The sequence below is a fragment of the Lolium rigidum genome, chromosome 7 (genome assembly GCF_022539505.1).
Source record: "Lolium rigidum isolate FL_2022 chromosome 7, APGP_CSIRO_Lrig_0.1, whole genome shotgun sequence".
In the NCBI taxonomy this organism is placed as follows: domain Eukaryota; kingdom Viridiplantae; phylum Streptophyta; class Magnoliopsida; order Poales; family Poaceae; genus Lolium; species Lolium rigidum.
The window spans coordinates 190,865,608-190,886,774 of record NC_061514.1 but is presented as its reverse complement, the minus strand read 5'-3'; the positions used below and the strand labels follow the sequence as shown (position 1 = coordinate 190,886,774).

At 43.1% G+C, this 21,167-nt stretch overlaps 1 protein-coding gene across 4 annotated transcripts; it reads right to left on the bottom strand.

Annotated features, from left to right (window-relative positions):
• Positions 1-8,885: 8,885 nt before the first annotated feature.
• On the bottom strand, positions 8,886-18,798 carry LOC124676087 (serine/threonine-protein kinase BSK1-2-like). Of its 4 annotated transcripts, none has more exons than XM_047212171.1 (13): positions 18,409-18,798; positions 18,175-18,310; positions 17,546-17,679; positions 17,070-17,175; positions 16,771-16,856; positions 16,224-16,412; positions 14,387-14,453; positions 14,004-14,158; positions 13,645-13,900; positions 12,622-12,844; positions 12,405-12,525; positions 11,548-11,718; positions 8,886-9,710 (listed from the first exon to the last, which is right to left on the bottom strand). In XM_047212171.1, the coding sequence occupies exons 1-12, from the start codon at positions 18,781-18,783 to the stop codon at positions 11,578-11,580; spliced, it is 1,989 nt and encodes a 662-aa protein (XP_047068127.1). In that variant the 5' UTR covers positions 18,784-18,798; the 3' UTR covers positions 8,886-9,710; positions 11,548-11,577. The 4 variants fall into 4 exon arrangements, 3 of the variants coding, with proteins under 3 accessions (XP_047068127.1, XP_047068126.1, XP_047068128.1); XM_047212170.1 differs by lacking the exon at positions 8,886-9,710 and adding an exon at positions 10,175-10,437; XM_047212172.1 differs by lacking the exon at positions 8,886-9,710 and adding an exon at positions 10,451-11,293.
• Positions 18,799-21,167: the final 2,369 nt, after the last annotated feature.

Here is a 21,167-nt window from a genome sequence, read left to right as displayed (position 1 = left end):
CTACCATCAAAAAGCTACGGCAAAAAATATGTATCGAATCGAGTTGTGTCAAAGATTATGGTGGAAAAATTATGCCGGAAAATTACAATCAACTACCTTTTTTTAAGGAGCTAAAAATATACAGTCTACAAATTATGAGCATAAATATGTTTTAACAAATTACCAAAGGGACGTAAAAAGATATGTATATAACTTTGTTTGAGATGTAGACATAGTTAGCTACAGCCGGTAAATCAAATGAGAAAAAAATGCATTATAGCACCTGCCACATTTCGGAGAGTGATTGAAAGGAACTAAACATCTACAATGAATCACTCTTATGCAAGCAAATGGGTTCAACTTTAATATATAGTATATATATTCACATATCTATGTGCGCATATGATGCATTGGCGGTAGAGTGTTTTGTCGCATCAACTAAGGCAATGGATACATTCACAAGCAGCATAAAACCTCAATGGTGGTGTCGCTTTCTAGGGTGTCGCATCAAAGTGGAGGAGGGCTCTAGTCTAGGGTTTGGGATGTGGTTTGCATGTGTTGTGCGGAAGATAAAGCATGTGCATATGGAGACATGGTCAGGTGAGGTATGGTATATGGAAGTGTGTAGCGTAGATAGTGTTGGGCCTCCAAGAGCAGAGGTTTGTAGAATAGCAGCAAGTTTCCCTTAAGTGAATCACCCAAGGTTTATCGAACTCAGGGAGGTAGCGAGTAAACATGCAGTAGAACAGTAAATAAACGGAGTTTTGATGCTTAGAAACAAGGCCTAGGGATCATACTTTCACTAGTGGACACTCTCAACATTGCAATCATAAAGGAATATAAATAAGCACTTCACTATGCGATTCTGAATTACTCTTTGGCAAGATAACGAACACTAATTCATCATGTAGGCAAACCTTAAAGATGTATTCCCAAGTACTAATAAACACCCCACGCTGTCACCGTGAGCATTCATAGGAGGTACTAACACACCACAATTTCATAGAGACATCCAACTCAAATCATAACTCGGTGAATAAGTATTCGTGAAATATAGCCTAAGAGACCCACACGGTGCACACACTTGTCACCTTTACACACGTGGGACAAGGAGTCTCCGGAGATCACATAAGTAAAATCCACTTGAATAGCATAATGACATCTAGATTACAAAGCTCATCATATGGATCTCAATCATGTAAGGCAGCTCATGAGATCATTGTATTGAAGTACATGGGAGAGAGAGATTAACCACATAGCTACCGGTACAGCCCTTAGCCTCGAGGGAGGACTACTCCCTCCTCATCATAGGAGATAGCAGCGGTGATGAAGATGGCGGTGGTGTCGATGGAGATGCCTTCCGGGGGCACTTCCCCGTCCCAGCGGCGTGCCGGAACAGAGACTTCTGTCCCCCGAATCTTGGCTTCGCGATGGCGGCGGCTCTAGAACTTTTCTCGTATCGTGGCTTATCGGTATCAAAGATTTATGTCAGGGAGGCTTATATAGGCGAAGAGGCGGAGTCGGAAGGGCCACGGGGGTCCCACACAATAGGGGCCCCCCTATGGCCGCACCGCCACCATGTGTGGAGGCCCTGGGCCTCCCCTCTGGTCCCTCTTCGGTGTTCTGGAAGCTTCGTGGAAAAATAAGATATTGGGCGTTGATTTCGTACGATTCCGAGAATATTTCCTTTGTAGGATTTCTGAAACCAAAAACAGCAGAAAACAGGAACTGGCACTTCGAGATCTCGTTTATAGGTTAGTTCCGAAAAATGCATATAAATGATGTAAAGTGTGTATAAAACATATATATATATCATCATAAAAGTAGCATGGAACATAAGAAATTATAGATACGTTGGAGACGTATCAGCATCCCCAAGCTTAGTTCCTACTCGCCCTCGAGTAGGTAAACGATAACAAAGATAATTCTTTAAGTGACATGCTATCATAATCTTGATCAATACTATTGTAAAGCATATGAGATGAATGCAGCGATTCGAAGCAATGGTAAAGACAATGAATAAACAACTGAATCATATAGCAAAGACTTTTCGTGAATAGTACTTTCAAGACAAGCATCAATAAGACTTGCATAAGAGTTAACTCATAAAGCAATAAATTCTTAGTAGAAAGCTTTGAAGCAACACAAAGGAAGATATAAGTTTCAGCAGTTGCTTTCAACTTCAACATGTATATCTCATGGATAATTATCAACACAAAGTAATATAACAAGTGCAATAGGTAAACATGTAAGAATTAATGCACACAGTTGATACAAGTGTTTGCTTCTAAGATAGAAAGAATAGGTAAACTGACTCCACAATAAAGTAAAAGATTGGCCCTTCGCAGAGGGAAGCATGGATTACTATTTTTGTGCTAGAGCTTTTCATTTTGAAAACATAGAAACAATTTTATCAACGGTAGTAATAAATCATATGTGTTATGTATAAGATATCCTATAAGTTGCAAGCCTCATGCATCGTATACCAATAGTGCTCGCACCTTGTCCTAATTAGCTTGGATTAACACGGATTATCATTGCATAGCATATGTTTCAACCAAGTGTCACAAAGGGGTACCTCTATGCCGCCTGTACAAAGGTCTAAGGAGAAAGCTCGCATTGGATTTCTCGCTTTTGATTATTCTCAACTTAGACATCCATACGGGACAACATAGACAACGAGATAATGGACTCCTCTTTAATGCATAAGCATTCAACAACAGATAATATTCTCATAAGAGATTGAGGATTAATTGTCCAAGCTGAAACTTCCACCATGGATCATGGCTTTAGTTAGCGGCCCAATGTTCTTCTCTAACAATATGCATACTCAAACCATTTGATCATGAAAATCGCCCTTACTTCAGACAAGACGAATATGCATAGCAACTCACATGATATTCAACAAAGGTAAAAGTTGATGGCGTCCCCAGAAACATGGTTACCGCACGACAAGCAACTTATAAGAAATAAGATACATAGCTACATATTCTTCACCACAATAGTTTTTAAGCTATTTTTCCCATGAGCTATATATTGCAAAGACAAGGAATGAAGTTTTAAAGGTAGCACTCAAGTAATTTACTTTGGAATGGCAGAGAAATACCATGTAGTAGGTAGGTATGGTGGACACAAATGGCATAGTTTTTGGTTAAGGATTTGGATGCACGAGAAGAATTCCTCTCAATACAAGGATAGGCTAGCAAGGTTGTTTGAAGCAAACTCAAGTATAAAACGGCGCAGCAAAGCTTACATATGAACATATTGCAAGCATTATAAGACTTTACATCGTCTCCTTGTTGTTCAAACACCTTAACCAGAAAATATCTAGACTCTAGAGAAACTAATCATGCAAACCAAATTTTAACAAGCTCTATGTAGTTCTTCATTAATAGGTACAAAGTACATGATGCAAGAGCTTAAACATGATCTATATGAGCACAACAATTGCCAATTATGAAATTATTCAAGACATTATACCAATTATCACATGCAGCATTTTCTGTTTCCAATCATATAACAATGAACGAAGCAGTTTCAACCTTCGCCATGAACATTAAAAATAAAGCTAAGAACACATGTGTTCATATGAAACAGCGGAGCGTATCTCTCTCCCACACAAGCATGAATTTATTCAGAGAATGAAGATAACAAAACGAAAATAAAAGCACACAGACGCTCCAAGTAAAGCACATAAGATGTGACCGAATAAAAATATAGTTTCAATAGAAGAAACCTGATAAGTTGATGAAGAAGGGGATGCCTTGGGCATCCCCAAGCTTTGACGCTTGAGTCTTCTTGAAATATGCAGGGATGAACCACGGGAGCATCCCCAAGCTTAGACTTTTCACTCTTCTTGATCATATATCATCCTCCTCTCTTGACCCTTGAAAACTTCCTTCACACCAAACTTCTCATAAACTTCATTAGAGGGGTTAGTACTCAAAAAACTTTAATCCACCTTGGTCCTGTAGTGACACATTGCAAGAACTCAATAAAACATTAGCTACAGCTCTCCACGTCTAGAAAGCCTCACTTAAAGTCCACAAGAGACAATGCAAAAAACAGAGATAGAATCTGTCAAAACAGAACAGCCAGTAAACACGAATTTGTAAGAGGTACTTCCGTTGCTCAAATCAGAAAACTCAAAACTAATAAAAGTTGCGTACATATCTGAGGATCACTCACGTAAATTGGCAGATTTTTCTGAGTTTCCTACAGAGAATCTTACCCAAATTTGTGACAGCAAGAAATCTGTTTCTGCGTAGAAATCCAAATCTAGCACCAACCTTCTATTAGAGACTTCACTTGGCACAACATTGCAATAAAATAAATATAAGGAGAGGTTGCTACAGTAGTAACAACTTCCAAGACACAACAAAACAGTAGAAAAATAAAAACATGGGTTATCTCCCAAGAAGTGCTTTCTTTATAGCCATTAAGATGGGCTCATCAATTTTAATGATGCACTCGCGAGAAATAAGAGTTGAAGCAAAAGAGAGCATCAAAAAGCAAGTATGAAACACTTTTAAGTCTAACCCACTTCCTATGAAAAGGAATCTTGTACACAAATAAATTCATGAAGAACAAAGTGACAAGCATAGGAAGATAAAACACAAGTAACTTCAAAATTTTCAGCATGTAGAGAGGTGTTTTAGTACCATGAAAATTTCTACAACCATATTTTCCTCTCTCATAATAATTTCCAGTAGCATCGTGAACAAACTCAACAATATAACTATCACATAAAGCATTCTTATTATGAGTCTCATGCATAAAATAATTACTACTCCCAACATAAGCATAGTCATTCTTATTAATTGTAGTGGGAGCAAATTCAACAAAGTAGCTATCATTATTATTCTCATCATCAAATATAGGAGGCATAGTATAATCATAATAAACTTTATCCTCCATAGTAGGTGGCACCAAAATACCACTATCATTATAATCATCATAAATGGGAGGCAAAGTATCGTCAAAGTAAATTTTCTCCTCCATGCTTGGGGGACTAAAAATATCATGCTCATCAAAACCAGCTTCCCCAAGCTTAGAATTTTCCATAGCATTAGCAACAATGGTGTTCGAAGCGTTCATACTAATATCATTGCTACTAGCATGCAAATAAGGTTCCATAGGTTTTTTAATTTTCGCATCAAACAATCCATGTCTGAACTCAGGAAATAGAATAAAAAACTCACTGTTATTTTCCATTATGCCTAACTAGTGAACAAGAAACAAAAAGATGCAATTGCAGGATCTAAAGGAAATAGCTTCGAGCACTCACACACCGGCAACAATGCTAGCAAATAGCTTAGTAGTCGGAGGATGTGAATACCTTTTACCTTACCTCCCCGGCAACGGCGCCAGAAAATAGCTTGATGTCTACGCACGCTTCTATTCCCGTAGACAGTGTTGGGCCTCCAAGAGCGAGAGGTTTGTAGAACAGCAGCAAGTTTCCCTTAAGTGAATCACCCAAGGTTTATCGAACTCGGGGAGGTAGAGGTCAAAGATATCCCTCTCAAGCAACCCTGCAATCACGATACAAGAAGTCTCTTGTGTCCCCAACACACCTAATACACTTGTCAGATGTATATGTGCACTAGTTCGGCGAAGAGATAGTAAAATGCAAGTGATATGGATGAATATGAGTGGTAATAACAATCTGAATAAAATATGGCAGCAAGTAAACATGCAGTAGAACAGTAAATAAACGGAGTTTCGATGCTTAGAAACAAGGCCTAGGGATCATACTTTCACTAGTGGACACTCTCAGCATTGCAATCATAAAGGAATATAAATAAGCACTTCACTATGCGATTCTGAATTACTTTTTGGCAAGATAACAAACACTAATTCATCATGTAGGCAAACCTTAAAGATGTATTCCCAAGTACTAATAAACACCCCACGCTGTCACTGTGAGCATTCATAGGAGGTACTAGCACACCACAATTTCATAGAGACATCCAACTCAAATCATAACTCAGTGAATAAGTATTCGTGAAATATAGCCTAAGAGACCCACACGGTGCACACACTGTCACCTTTACACATGTGGGACAAGGAGTCTCCGGAGATCACATAAGTAAAATCCACTTGAATAGCATAATGACATCTAGATTACAAAGCTCATCATATGGATCTCAATCATGTAAGGCAGCTCATGAGATCATTGTATTGAAGTACATGGGAGAGAGAGATTGACCACATAGCTACCGGTACAGCCCTTAGCCTCGAGGGAGGACTACTCCCTCCTCATCATAGGAGACAGCAGCGGTGATGAAGATGGCGGTGGTGTCGATAGAGATGCCTTCCGGGGGCACTTCCCCGTCCCGGCGGCGTGCCGGAACAGAGACTTCTGTCCCCCGAATCTTGGCTTCGTGATGGCGGCGGCTCTGGAACTTTTCTCGTTCGTGGCTTATCGGTATCGAAGATTTAGGTCAGTGAGGCTTATATAGGCGAAGAGGCGGAGTCGGAAAGGCCACAAGGGTCCCACACAATAGGGGGCGCCCCCCTCTGGCCGCGCCGCCACCATGTGTGGAGGCCATGGGCCTCCCCTCTGGTCCCTCTTCGGTGTTCTGGAAGCTTCGTGGAAAAATAAGATATTGGGCGTTGATTTCGTCCGATTCCGAGAATATTTCCTTTGTAGGATTTCTGAAACCAAAAACAGCAGAAAATAGGAACTGGCACTTCGGCATCTCGTCAATAGGTTAGTTCCGAAAAATGCATATAAATGATGTAAAGTGTGTATAAAACATATGTATATCATCATAAAAGTAGCATGGAACACAAGAAATTATAGATACGTTGGAGACGTATCAATGTCGCTTAAGCATACACAACAAACACCATTCACACTTAAAGCATGTTGAAACATCATAAGCAACGCTGGAAAACTTGATTTCACCAACCTCTAACATTTTTTTGAACCTTTAACCTCTAACGTTCAAAAATGGGTCCTCTTCCGCTCGCAATTTGGGATCTCCGGTCACGAATCTAGCTAGTCGGAGCCCCGTCGGAGATAGATCAGGTGCCCCTTCCTGCCGGTGATGCTTTGTTGGCCCAAGACTTGCTTTGGGTTGCTTCTGTGGACTCCGACGAGGAAGAGGACGATCAAGAGTTGGCTCCGCGGTCGTCGTTGGCATCCTCCAAAGGCGTTGTTACTGGCTCGGTTCATGACTCCGCTAATGTGCGCCATGATGAGGAGGCACCAGCGGAGCCTCGCGATGGCCTCTTTGCTGATGTTGGCTCTCATGGAGACGAGGATGACTGGGTTCAGGTGGGTCGAGGCGATCGCCCCGACCGTGTAGTCTGGCCTTCAAGCGTTGGGCTCGTGGGAGATGCTTTCGTAGCCTCGAGCATGACCATCAGGTCAGCACATGCCGTGAGCCCTTCAGATGCATCCGTTGTCTTCGCCCTGGTCACCGGGAGCGATTTTGTTGTGCGCGCTTTCCTGCCACTCGTTCTCGCTCTTCGGCTGCTCGTGCTCGTTTTCTAGACGCACCTACCCCTTGCCAGCGGAGCCGCTCTCCGTCTGCACAGCCTCGTCGTCCCTCGGCGTCCCGGAATTGGGCTGAGGTCGTTCGCTCGTCGTCGCCTCCAACATCGCCGCCAAGGCCCTCTCCAAGGTGTTGCGAGAAGTTCAATGTCAGCGCCAGTTTCGACTCTCGCCTTCAATGCGAGTTAGCCTTGATGCGCATGGAGCTCGCTCAGTTGGTTGCTATCCGCGTCGAGGAGGTGTCTCGCCCCCTTCGTGAAGAGGTGGCAAGTCTCAAGCTCTTGTTGGCACGCGTTGGTGTTTCGTTGGAGCCGACGGAGGCGTGTTCTACTGGTGGGCAGGATGTTGCCACCCGCTTGGCTTCGCTGATCCAAAGTCATCGGTGGTTGAGATCACGCTAGAGCCACATGAGTTGTGTGGGGATTCTTCTGGGGTGCATGAGCTCCTCGAGCTTAGTGGTGGTGTGGATATGGCTCGTTCCGTCAATGAAGTGAGGTCCGACTCGCACGAGATCTCGATCGCGACTTCTTCGCCGTGTCAGACATTTGGCTTTGAGAAGAGTGATGTTGTCGACGCTGCCGTCTCTCCCTCGCCTGAGTCTGGTAGGAATGTGGTTCCAGATGTGCCAGTTGCCTATGAGTGCGAGGACATCGATGAGATCATAGTTCCGGTGATGAAGATCATGCCCGAGCTACAGGAGTTGTCTGGGGAGCCCTCTCCTCCTCTGTCAATGGCGCATCTGCAGGTGGTCTCGCTTGGGACCTCGATGGTGGCTTCCGCATCACCTTCTATGGAGCCTAGCCACCTTGGCGACAAGGTCGAGGAGACAAGTGCATTGGGCCTGAATTCTGAGGCCATCTCTAGAGAGCTTCGTGACTTAGTTGCCAGTTTGGAAGCGGCTATCCCTGGCTCTAGCAAGGAGATTGCTTGCCTCCTAGCGGAGAAAACTTCGGGCGGCAAAATTCAGAAGGTAAAAGAGTATCTAAGAAACAAGAGAAAGAAGAGTGGAATCACAACAATGGAGTCTACGGTTGCTTGATGGATGGTTTCTACCATCTCAGGTTGTCCTTTTGGGCCGTCGTTTTTTACTTGGTGTTTTCTTCGCGGTGTTGTGATCGATGGGTCGAGAGTTTGCGTTTGTAAGAGTTGCATGTTTTAGCGTGGCGTTGGAAGTGTCGTGTTCAAGTGTTAGCTAGTGTCGCTTTGCGGTCTATGTGGATGTGTTGCTTGTGTGGGTTTGGCCCGGTTATTGTAGGTTTTCGTCCGGTTTTCTCCTAAAAACTGACAACCTCTTCTTAATTAATGGATGAGGCAAAGCTTTTGCCTCCGTTTCAAAAAAAAAATCTATAAAATTGGAGGGTAGGCTTCAGCCTACCCCATGAATTCGCTCCTGCTATAAACCAAATACAAGATATAAAAATACACTAAACTGATTAAAGTTTAAGTGTACTCCAAGAACAAATACACCAAAATCCAAGTACAAAGTAGGCTAAAACTGAAAGTACACTACCCAAATTACACTGAAAATCCAAAAGTACAACAACACATAAATCGAGGTACAAATGTACATCTGTACTGCCTACCTAATAATAAAAGCAAAAAAAACTTCTTGCTAATCCGTTTTTTCATTGCCTCTAATTTTGTACAAATTAGAGAATCTGCCACCGCGAAGTGAAAACAAACAAAACGCCACATCTCCCCATGGCAGCGCGCAAGTATCCATGGAGAGGAGGCAGCGCTCTGCTGCCCGCAGTGTTGCCGAGAGATCCGTCCTTGGAGGGCTCCAGTCCGTGCTCCTAGCATTGGATATGGTGTCTGTCATCGGCCTTGCGGGGAATGGTGCAACACGAGTGGGTTTACAATAGTTGCTCGACGATGCCTTCGTTAAGATAACGACGCAGAACGTCATCATTGCCCGCCATGATCGGAGTCAGCTCGGTTTTCACCGACGACTATGTCTTCTTTTTTTAAACATAAGGCCTATGGTCAAGCCCTCATGGATAGTCTGGTACCCAACACAACGTAGGCCACACGTGTCACCAACTTCACATGCAACCGAAACAACATCACACACCCGAGACGATACAAAGAACAAGCATAGCACAAGAAGCAACTATGGCGCCGCAGCCTCTTGTCCTTCCCTCCTTGTCCTTGCGTGAAGTCGACTAACCCCATTCCACACCTCGTCCAGAAACGCTCTATCCCTCCGTCTGACCATTACCCTCCAACTCTGCATATATGTAGACATTTTGTACAAGGCGTCAGCAGGGCTAGAGACAGGGCCGGACCTAGGGGGGGGGGCGGCCGCCCCGGGCCCCTGGACCCAAGAGGGCCCTAGGTCCCAGCTAGGCAGTTAGATATGTTATGCTGGGGAGGCGGCGCCATTAGAGCTGACCGTAGGAGAATTTTTTTGTGCTGATACAACAGAGAAGGGTAACACACGAAGGCTCCAGTGAAATTTCTTGGTCCCCTTTTCGTTTTGGTTAGATGGGCCTTATTTATTTGGTTAGCTTTGGCATTTTACCCTTTAAAAAATATATGTACAAAGGTATTAAAATCGCTGGGGCCCATGGATGGAGCCGGTCCAGCAACACATCCAACGCATCTTCCTGCCCAACAAAAAAACTGATTCATATTCCTTCTATATCGACTGTCCATTTCACTAATAGTTGCAAAGCTGAAAATTATGATATGTTATCTAAAATTAATTTGGTATAAATACAGGTAAAATTGTTTATTTGTATAATTTTATAGATACATATATAATTTATTATTGTTACACTCATAGGCCCCGGATCAAAGAAGGGTCACGTTGCTGATTTGACTTTTCCTCCGTTCACAATAAGTAAAAAACAACAATTTATCAGCTTCGGTATGAATTTCAAAATATTGAGGGTTGCCTTTCCATGCGCTGATCTGCATGACTGCAACTGCACTCTAAATGGCGCCAAACCTAGCTGTAAGAATCCAAAATAGATTTGTGAAGGGTTCGGACAAAAAAATAGTTTCCCCCAAAGCTCGGATTTATCAAAAAAAAAATCGCATCAAATAGTCGTGTCATCTTAAATTTATTAATTGGGCGGTGAAAAATAATTAGTCAAGCGACGCATAGATATTTATCGATAATTTAAACCGATATCTATAACTTTATGCATCAGAAGGTGAAAATAATTTATTATTATGTAATAAATATTTTAAGGGCCCTAATTTTTTGTTTCGCCCCGGGCCCTCGAAATCATAGGACCGGCCCTTCGAAATCATAGGACCGGCCCTGGCTGGAGATCGTCTTCCCCTCCATGACTAACTTGTTACGAATGTTCCAGAGTGTCCAACAAAGCGCCGCAAAAGTGAACCAAGCTAACCTACGAAGGGATACCGAGAACCCCTGGGCAAGGATAATAAAGTCTCCGACCCCTGTCCGGACTATGGCTCCTCAACTCGCAGCCGAGATTAGATGATGGATCTCGAGACCCACCAATCCAGCCTCGGGCCGACCACCTCCGACAGTCCGACGGAGGAGATGACCACCACCGCCAAGCCCAGGGTAACTGCCCCGGGCGTCCTCGTGGTGCGGATAAGACCAGGAGCACCACCGTGAGCCAAATCCAACCAGAAAGTGTCGGAGGTTGAGTGGCATCCATGGCCGCCACCACCCAACGCGATCGCCTGCCAATGCATCCGCAATCCCGCTGCCACACTCTGGCCACCCTTGCCCTGCCATCACTGCTGAGGAGTCCGAGATCAGCCCCACTGCCACGATCTGAGCCCCTAACGCACGAGGAAAAGGCCATCCTGCCACCCGGGCTTACAGTGCTGAAAAACTCGAAGTGGGCAGATGCAGTTAGACCATCAAACTCCCAAGTCCAACTGTCCAAAGTCCTATTTATTTTGTATCCAAATGAAAATTTTCTTGTCAACCATGATTTTTCAGTCTGTCGCGCAACTAACGGTTTTTCTAATAATATTAGAATAATGTGACAGTGCGGAATGCAAATGGGTGGACCCAAAGAAAGAAGTATACACCACATAAATCTCTAGCTGAACCTTGAATGATCTCTAGTATATACCTGGAATAATGATGGTGCTGCGTTTCTGAATCACAACCTCTCCATCTCATTCAACTTTTGCATGATTTCACCAATTGTTGGTCTCTTATGTTGATCAATAGCCACACATCTTTGAGCTAATTCTATGCAGCTCTTCACTTGTGGTCCATCCACGTGTAAGGATGTATGCCACTGCAAATTTCAAACTTACAGTAAGCATAATAGCTTCCATATGCTGATATTGAAGTGTTTGCATTATCATCCAGAGCATGTAGTTCATGAGAATGAGTGAGACTACTATCATATGTTCATAAGATAATATGAGTGAGACTACTATCATACGCTAATAACTTCCATACATATGTGTTTATAAGATAATATGGTGAGTTCCTGATGTTTCATTGACTTTGAAATATAACTCATGGTAGTAGTATTATGGAAGCCTTAATGCTAATTAAATAATTGATTTTGTGGTCTGCATGTTTCAAAGTTTCCCCTTTCGACAAATAAAGAAAATTCCCATTGTCACCTTGGGACGTGAAAAGCAAAAGACTAGAATGAGCATAGAAATTTTGTTCACAGTATTATATTTCAGAAGAAGAGTGTAGATATTGCATTTTCTCTCAACCCTGGGTGTATGAAACAAATATATCGCCTCTATTGTATGTAAGTGAATCCAATAAAAGTGAGTTTTCATCCATACCGAGCTTATGCGGTGCACTAATATTGCTTAAGAGCTATAATTTCGTACAAAAATCCCACACTGAATTTGCTGATTGCACTAAATATGTAACTTGTAGTTAACATTGTACTAGTATGGAGCTGCAAGTTTGAGTTCGTTAAAAAATAAAACTGGAATGGAAAAGGTATGTTCTTACATTGTTAAAATCATAGTTGGTACACCCAGTTAATATTTTTATTATTATAAAACCCAAACCATAGATGTCCGACTTGAATGTTATTTCTCGATTGTGTATGGTCTCTGGTGCAATAGTTCCCCTGCGTGAAATATGATAGCTAACTTTAGTATATGCACAAAAAGACATTTAACAAAGTCAGTAGTAAGAAAAAAAAATATTGATAGGCTTAGCTTACAATGTTCCACGAAAGGTTTCAGTATAAACTCTTGATATTCCTTCATCAAAGCATTTTGATATCCCAAAGTCTGTAATCTTTGGCTCCAACCGAGCATCCAAAAGAATGTTTTCGGGTTTTAGATCCAAATGAATAATGCGTTGTCCGTGAAGGTAGTTCAAACCATGACAAATTCCTCTAATCATTTGGTACCGTATTTTCCATTCGTTATTATGAGACTTATCTGCAACAATGGAAAAGGGTTACAATTTTGGTGCATATTTACATTCATCTCAAAGAATTCTGAGCCACTTACTTTATGGAAAATTGATGGCCTTCGGAAAAAGTGATACAAAAACCACACGTGGAAGATTGGCAACATTAATCAATTTTTGATAATGTCTAGATACATCCGATTTTAGACAATTCTGGGATATCCTTTTCGGGTCGGAGGGAGTATAATATTCTCAAAGCGCTATCTATAGATCATACATTGTTTAACATAAGGAGGCTGGCGTATCCTAGCATTTCCACGGTCCTTGTATTTGGATGCTAAATTTTTTTGAGGAAGTTCAACTAGAAAAGTTGACGGTTGTCCAACCATGTGATTATAATCTGCTGCGCATAAGTAGCTAGTACAAAAAGAAAAAGGGTGGTTCACTAACAATAAAGTAGACAAAATCTGAATGGACAAATGGGAATCTAGGTGGTTACCAACCTGTTTGAGTGTCAAAGAATGTGTTATGGAAGGAAGTTAACCTATCTCGCTTAGCTCGTGGAGTGGATATAAAGCTAAGTCCATCATCTGGGCTCAAGTTCTCATGGATATGAATTTAAAGTTCCTATATATACTGTATGGGTCTACCTTACCTTTCTTTTCAAAACATGGGCATATATGGAAAACTACAACATATTGGAGAAATAAAGCTGGAAGCTTTTAGAAGTCAACCTAGATAGCTTACTCATTCTCAGGGTGGAGTAATTCAAATTAAGGGAGTTATATTTTCCCTGAAAAACAACAATAAAAAAAGTTCCAGACTTTACCTTTGAGATGTTTCTCAAGATTTCCGTTGGGAACATACTCGAAGCATAGCAACCTTTGATGTACCTCAGCCATCACATGGCTTCGGTCTGATGACACCAATTCCCCATGTGAATCCGAACAATAACCTAGAAATCTCACTACATTATCATGTTTCGTCTTTATTAAACAATTAATCTCATCCAAAAAGAGCTTGTCAGAAAAGCCCTGCGGTATGGAAAGTTTCTTCACAGCAACCCTCCTAGCCCCGAGATGTCCCTTTTAGTAACGTAACATCAGTTTAATATAACACGAGTACTAGTTTCTCCACTGGGAAAATACATGTACAATTACCATCTACGAAGAAAACAATAAATCATACCATGTAAACAACTCCAAACCCACCGCGACCGATCTCTTCAGAGAAATCTTTTGTGATGGATTTTATAAATGGGTACGATAACCTTGCCGGATTTGCATTTGAATCACCCAATATGCCCTCCAAGGTTTTAAAATCAGCTGCTTGATCATTCATGTCTGTACTACAAAAAATCTCTAATAAGACCAATTGTAGTTCTTATTTGCATATATGCTAGAAAGTAATATATGTTCTCAGTATGAAATAGCACAGTAAAAAGCTACTATTTTATATTGATGTGATAACTATCTAGCATTAAGAAAAACTTCGGGTTATGAATCTCACATATAGTTTAAGGATACATGCATATAAAACTAAGACATTTAAACATTCAGAGTAGCACTAACCTAAAGAAGACAATAAGGTGCTGATGGTGCTCTCCGAAGGTAGGGTGAATTCTTCATCATAGGAAGACTGTTGGAAAATAAGGAAACACTAAGTATATAAACCACCGCAGAAATGAAACAAATTCCTTCAACCAGGAAACAAAGTTCAACGTTGCTAAAGACTAAAGAGTGTTTTTCCGCACTAACACTGTATGACTCGGTCCCCCCCGTTATGAAGAATATGATTTGTTGCTAAAATCTAACAAAGTTCACCCATAACATGTACTGTTCGGAGCAGATATGCACACTTTATGTTGATAACTGCTAGTGGTAAAGTATGATCTACTCCTCTATGCGTGTGCATGAAGAATATGTTTTTCATCATCTTATATTACCTCTGTACTTCAGGTCATTCCTTCCTTTTTTCGAAATGGAGGTCATTCCTTCGTTCTATTCCTTATAGAAAAATGGACTACAACATAGCCACGACAAAAACAAGCACATACTTTTTTTTCGAGAAAACGCAAAGGACTCTTTGCGTTTCATTTCATTGAAAAGGTAGGGGGAAACAAGTTTACAGCCTCCTAGGAGGTGGGTTACAGATAATAGCCAAAAGAAAGCCTAGTGTACATCCCAGGTTGTTGGCAGAACGGCGCCAAGCCCGGTGGCGCCCGCCTGTGCCCAGAGTTTAGCCTCGCACTGGATGTCACGCACAAGGTCAGCGACCGAAGGCCGCCCTCGCTCGAACACGCAGTTGTTCCTGTGCTTCCAAACCATCCAAGGTACCAGCAGCGCAGCAGATCCCAGGCCCTTACGCATCGGCTTCGGAGTTAAACGCTTAGTAGTGTCCAGCCAGGCGAAGATTGATGTGTCCGCGTCCTCCGGAGGCCGGCATGGGATACGCAGCCAGGCCAAGGCCTCATGCCATATCTGCTTGGTGAATGAACACTCGATGAGCAGGTGGCGCATGGTCTCCGGTTCCTGGTCACATAGCAGGCATCTAGCATGGTGTTGCAGGCCTCTGTTCGCCAAACGATCCGCTGTCCAGCAGCGGTTTTGGTAGGCAAGCCAGTGGAAAAATTTGACCCGGGGAGGCGCCCATGCTTTCCAAGTGTGTTTCCAGGCAGGGCATGGTATGGATCCCTGGAACGTGGCGAGGTAGGCGGAGCGGGCCGTGTAGGTGCCGCTAGGCGTCCACTTCCAGACGAGCTGGTCTTGGGCCTCTGAGAGCACAACGGCGTCAACCATGCGCCAGAGCGTGAGGTACTGGCCGATCTCATGGAGGCCGACGACTCCGTGTATGTCGCGTGCCCAGTTGTGTTCGAGCACGCCTACTGATGATTTACGAAGTCACCGCACACACCACAGCCACCTCGTTATCAACGGAAACATCAATCTCCACTCAACGAATAATGCACTTCAATGAGACACACCAAGAGTCATACCCGGGGTTTGATCCCATGTGGCCTTGCATACAAACACTTTCCTAACCATTAATCAATCGGTTGATTCTACATTTAAAATTTTATTTTCCTCCAAGGAATGCTTATTTTATCTGCTTTCTGCCTAGTAAATTGCGAAAAATAATCACCACAATATGTATCTTGTAATGGTATCAATGATAGGCTAATTAATGTAATGTCTGCTTTCTCATACGGATACCCCATAAGTTTTTTGCAGAGATAAACGACAGGAGAGAGAAAGAGATGCATGCATCTATAATATCTATGAAGTTCATCCCCACTAAGATGCATTAATTGTTTGCAAGCTGAAATCTGGTTGTCAAGAAACAGCAACTGATTGTGGAAGTTAGTCCTACAAAGCTAGAACGTCTTCATTCATAGGCATATGTGGTTACCTCTGATTTTGCTTGCAAGGGCTCAAGAATGGAAACCAGCTTTTTTATATCAGGTCGGTCTCTTGGTTCGTACCGCAAACATTGAGAAGCAAAATTCACCAAAGTAGTGGCCTCTTCCGTTGAGTAGTTCCCCTCCAAATGTGAATCCATTAGTGCTTGGATATTTCTGTTTCTTATCATATCAAGTGCCTGTACACAGTGATGCATATGCCCATCATTACCAGTGTGCCTACTAATGTAGGTTGCATTGTGAACTGGTCAAAAGCTTTGGTAAATAATTGTACAGGTTGTAGTTTCCATATGCAGCAAAGGCTGCTGGTTGCGCAAAGAATTTCAACATTCATTAACTTGTACAGCTAATTATGTAGTAGAAAGTGACACCACAATTGTTTTTGCAATAACTGAATCTGCATGCATTAGTGTTCAACTGGCATTTTGTGCTGAGAAAAAGCAAACAAAAAAATCTTGGCAGTGCATTTCTGTATTTTCTTTAATAGATCTACAGCTGCAATGGAAGCTAAGAAAGCATGCTTAACAAGTAACCTACATGGGAAGGAGGTATGTGCTTTCCACTGACAAGATCAAGGAGTACAGTGCCGAAACTGAATATGACGCTTTCTGGTGTCACCCTACCTGAAAGAACAATAACTAAAATAAGTAATCATCGGAGTGCCTTTATAATGGTCACAACATCAGTAAAACATAAAGAATCCCTATAACTAGTATCCAACACATTAATCAATATCTTAACAGCTGTTTTTTTTTTTCATTTTGAGAGATCATGTCATTCAGACTGGGGATAAGCAAAAACATTGAGAAATTGGAATGCAACACTTTTTCAAATACCATTTCTCAGATATTCTGGAGGTGTGTATGCTAGATTTGTGCTAAAACTCTTCCCATCTCTGCTGTTATTCATCAGACCAAAGCATGAGAGACGAGGATCACCATTCTGCAACCAGAAAGGTTTATTAGAAACGTTTCTTCCATGATGGTAATTGTTATAAAATTACATGTTCAGCTGTAGGAGGCTATCAACATCTCATAAGCCTAGATGATGAAGTTGTTGACAAAACGAAACAACTTGAATGCATGCCAACTTCTAAATGCCTATGTAAGTTCTGATAGACAATTTGCCTACAGGCTGTATCTAAATAATCAAATTATCCCCCCACCCCATCGCGCTTTCTTAAAAGATACAAAAATCTAATCCTCAAACCCTGCTGAACAGCATATCTATGTCCATCAGAACGGGACAGTAATAGTTGGTTTGATGCACTAGTTCTATGTATTCAAAATGGCTTGACTTGATGATCATTTACCTCATCAAAGAGGACTTTGTATGCATTTAGGTCATGATATAAAGAGCGTTCCTCATTGCTACAATATCCCAAAGCTTCAGCAATGTAGTACGCAACTCTCAGACGCATAGCCCATTCAATGGTCTGGTTTTCCCCTGCACAGGAACAAAAGGATGTCGAAGAGAAAAAATAATTTGATTGTTATTTCCACAACCGTTTCATTAAGCACAGATGGTAAATGCAGTCACTTGTCAGAATCTAAAACAAGAATTATAAAACTAACGATCACACGTAATGATGGGTGTAATATATAACTTTATAATCACCAGTGTAATATTACTAAAATGAAGCATATCCCCTTGTATCCGAGGTGATAATCAAAAATAACAAGGGAACAGGGGAGCTGAGCACCTAGAGGAGGGTCATTTATCAACTATCAGTAGCTTAATTTGGAAATTAAAATGCTGCAAGCAAGCACTGATAGTAGTGCAGACAGAAGCAACTTGGACAAAGTCCGCACGTGCTGTGTTGCTCACCACATCAATTAAGGACATCCACTAAAGAAAAAGATTTCTAAGTTCTGGAGAATCATCAACTGTGACGTGATAACTAGAGAGACTGCCCATGGCTAGGTAGTTGGGGGGACTCACAGTGGAACAGTTGCTTGGCGAGGGTATCGTTTGGCATGAACTCGGCCACAAGCAGCCGATTGTCCCCGTCGCAGCAGTAGCCGATAAGGTTCGCAAGCCTCCGGTGCCGCAGCTTGCCCACCCTTCTCGCCTCCTCCTGCAAACCAAATCAGCAGTTCATCAAAAACTCCCAATCGTGCCTGTCAATCTACCATAGACCCATGCCACGAGTGCTTGGGGTCTTCTCCAGCGTACCTTGAACTGCTTGGGGTCGGGCCAGGCGAGCTTGGAGAACTTCTTCACGGCGATGGAGCGGCGGGCGGCGGCCCCCTTTAGCCGGCCCCTGTAGACGAGGGTCGTAGCCTTCTCCCCGTATTCCGACACGATGTTACTGGCCGCGAAGCCGCCCGTCGCCGCGCGGAGCTCCGCCAGCGAGAACTCCGCGAGCGCCAGGACCTCCCCCCCGCACGCTCCCGGCGGCGGCTGCGCGGCCTGCTGCGCGTTCAGGGAGAAGGACGGCCGGTGCGGCGGAGTCGGCGGAGTCAGCGGCGTCGGCGGTGGGGGAGGAGGTCGCTTCTCCGCGTGGACCGGCTTCCGCAGCGTGGAGCCGCAGCAACCCATACGCTTCATGAAGCGTGAAGAGAAAGCTTGGACCGGCTCCCGCAGCGATGAGCCGCAGCAACACTTCATGCCCAATCGAAGCGTTGGCCGTGTTCCCGGCGGCTGCCGTGTGGACGTGCCGATCCGGAATTGACTTTGGGCAATTTGCTGCACCACTTGCGCAGTGGGAAGAAGCATAGAGTTTTTTTTTTTTTTGTCCTGTGGAGATTTGGCTCTGTCCGTTTGGTAGATCGGTTTTCAGACCTAGTAGCAGTCTAGAACGGCGCCCTGTTATTTAGTTGCAACATATAATCTGCTTCGGCTTACCTTTTCTCTTCAGTGGTGGGGTTACCAGCGATCAACAGCAGAAGCAAGAACACAATCACAATTCAGACAAACTTAGCACTGATCATAGACGATACAAGTAGACAACACAACATTGTTCAAACACGGTCATAGTTCATGACACAGCAGAGCCGATCATAGTTCAACACACGACACGAACAACAACTAGACACAAACATGGTAGCAGCGACACAGAACCCGGTAAGCTTCAGACATGACTTTCAAAGACGACACACCTGGTGGCATCGCCATGGTAACGACACCTAGTCATCACCTCTGTGTAGGTGTGGTCGAAGATGACAACAATGTACTCGAAAGAGGACACCTTCTTGAAGATGAGGAACTGGCCTACCTGCAGGTCATGAGCGATGGCGAAGCCCGCCCATGGTCGACGTATGCGTCATCGCCTTCTCTCACCGTAGTCATCCTCCAGTTGCAGCCAATGTTGGTGGTGACTGATGTCTACGCACGCTTCTATTCCTGTAGACAGTGTTGAGCATCCAAGAGCAGAGATTTGTAGAACAGCAGCAAGTTTCCCTTAAGTGAATCACCCAAGGTTTATCGAACTCAGGGAGGTAGAGGTCAAAGATAAACCTCTCAAGCAACCCTGCAATCACGATACAAGAAGTCTCTTGTGTCCCCAACACACCCAATACACTTGTCAGATGTATAGGTGCACTAGTTCGGAGAAGAGATAGTGAAATACAAGTATTATGGATGTATATGAGTGGTAATAGCAATCTGAATAAAATATGGCAGCGAGTAAACATGCAACAGAATAGTAAATAAACGGAGATTCGATGTTTGGAAACAAGGCCTAGGGATCATACTTTCACTAGTGGTCACTCTCAACATTGATCACATAATAAAACCACTCTACACTCTCTTGTTGGATGACAAACATCATTAATTGTGTAGGACTACAAGAGCACCTCAATGCCGGAGTTAACAGGCTCCACAACATTCGATGTTCATATTTAAATAACCTTAGAGTGCAAGATAGACCTACGCAATTATACCGAGTACTAACATAGCATGCACACTGTCAACATCAGCTATGAAAGGGGGAATAGATCACATCAATACTATCATAGTAATAGTTAACTTCATAATCTACAAGAGATCACAATCATAGATTATACCAAGTACTACATGATGCACACACTGTCAATGTTACATCATGGAGGAGGAATACACTACTTTAATAACATCACTAGAGTAGCACATAGATGATATTCAACTAGATCACAAAGAGAGAGATGAACCACATAGCTACGGTAGAGCCCTCATCCCCGGGAGAACTACTCCTCCTCATCATAGGAGACGAGCGATGGCGATGAAGATGGCGGTGACGTCGATGGAGATGACTCCGGGGACAATTCCCCGTCCCGGCAGGGTGCCGGAACAGAGACTTCTGTCCCCCGAATTGGAGTTTCGCGATGGCGGCGGCTCTGGAAGGTTTTCTGGTGTTTCATCAATCCGTGTCGAAGATTTATGTCAGGAGGCAACTTATAGGCGAAGAGGCAGAGTCGGAGGGGCCACGGGGCCTCCTCACACTAGGGGGGCGTCCCCCCCTGGGCCGCGCCGCCCACACGTGTGGGGCCCCCAGGGCTCCCCTCTGGTCCCCCTTTGACTTCTCGGAAGGTTCCGGGAAAAATAAGATGTTGGGCATTGATTTCGTCCGATTCCGAGAATATTTCCTTTGTAGGATTTCTGAAACCAAAAACAGCAGAAAACATCAACTGGCACTTCAGCATCTCGTCAATAGGTTAGTTCCGGAAAATGCATAAATATGACATATAATGTGTATAAAACATATGAGTATCATCATAAAAGTAGCATGGAACATAAGAAATTATAGATACGTTTAAGACGTATCAAGCATCCCCAAGCTTAGTTCCTACTCGCCCTCGAGTAGGTAAACGATAACAAGGATAATTTTTGAAGTGACATGCTATCATAATCTTGATCAATACTATTGTAAAGCATATGAGATGAATGCCGCGATTCGAAGCAATGATGAAGATAATGAGTAAACAAATGAATCATATAGCAAAGACTTTTCATGA

What these genes read in the sequence shown, in the direction of transcription:
- LOC124676087 (XM_047212171.1), bottom strand. Translation starts at nt 18,783, where the DNA reads ATGAAGCGTATGGGTTGCTGCGGCTCCACGCTGCGGAAGCCGGTCCAC. An exon ending in ACAAAGTCCTCTTTGATGAG is followed by an intron (nt 17,176 to 17,545) that starts GTAAATGATCAT and finishes TTCTGGTTGCAG; the next exon opens with AATGGTGATCCTCGTCTCTC. An exon ending in CCTTGCAAGCAAAATCAGAG is followed by an intron (nt 14,454 to 16,223) that starts GTAACCACATAT and finishes ATTTTCCAACAG; the next exon opens with TCTTCCTATGATGAAGAATT.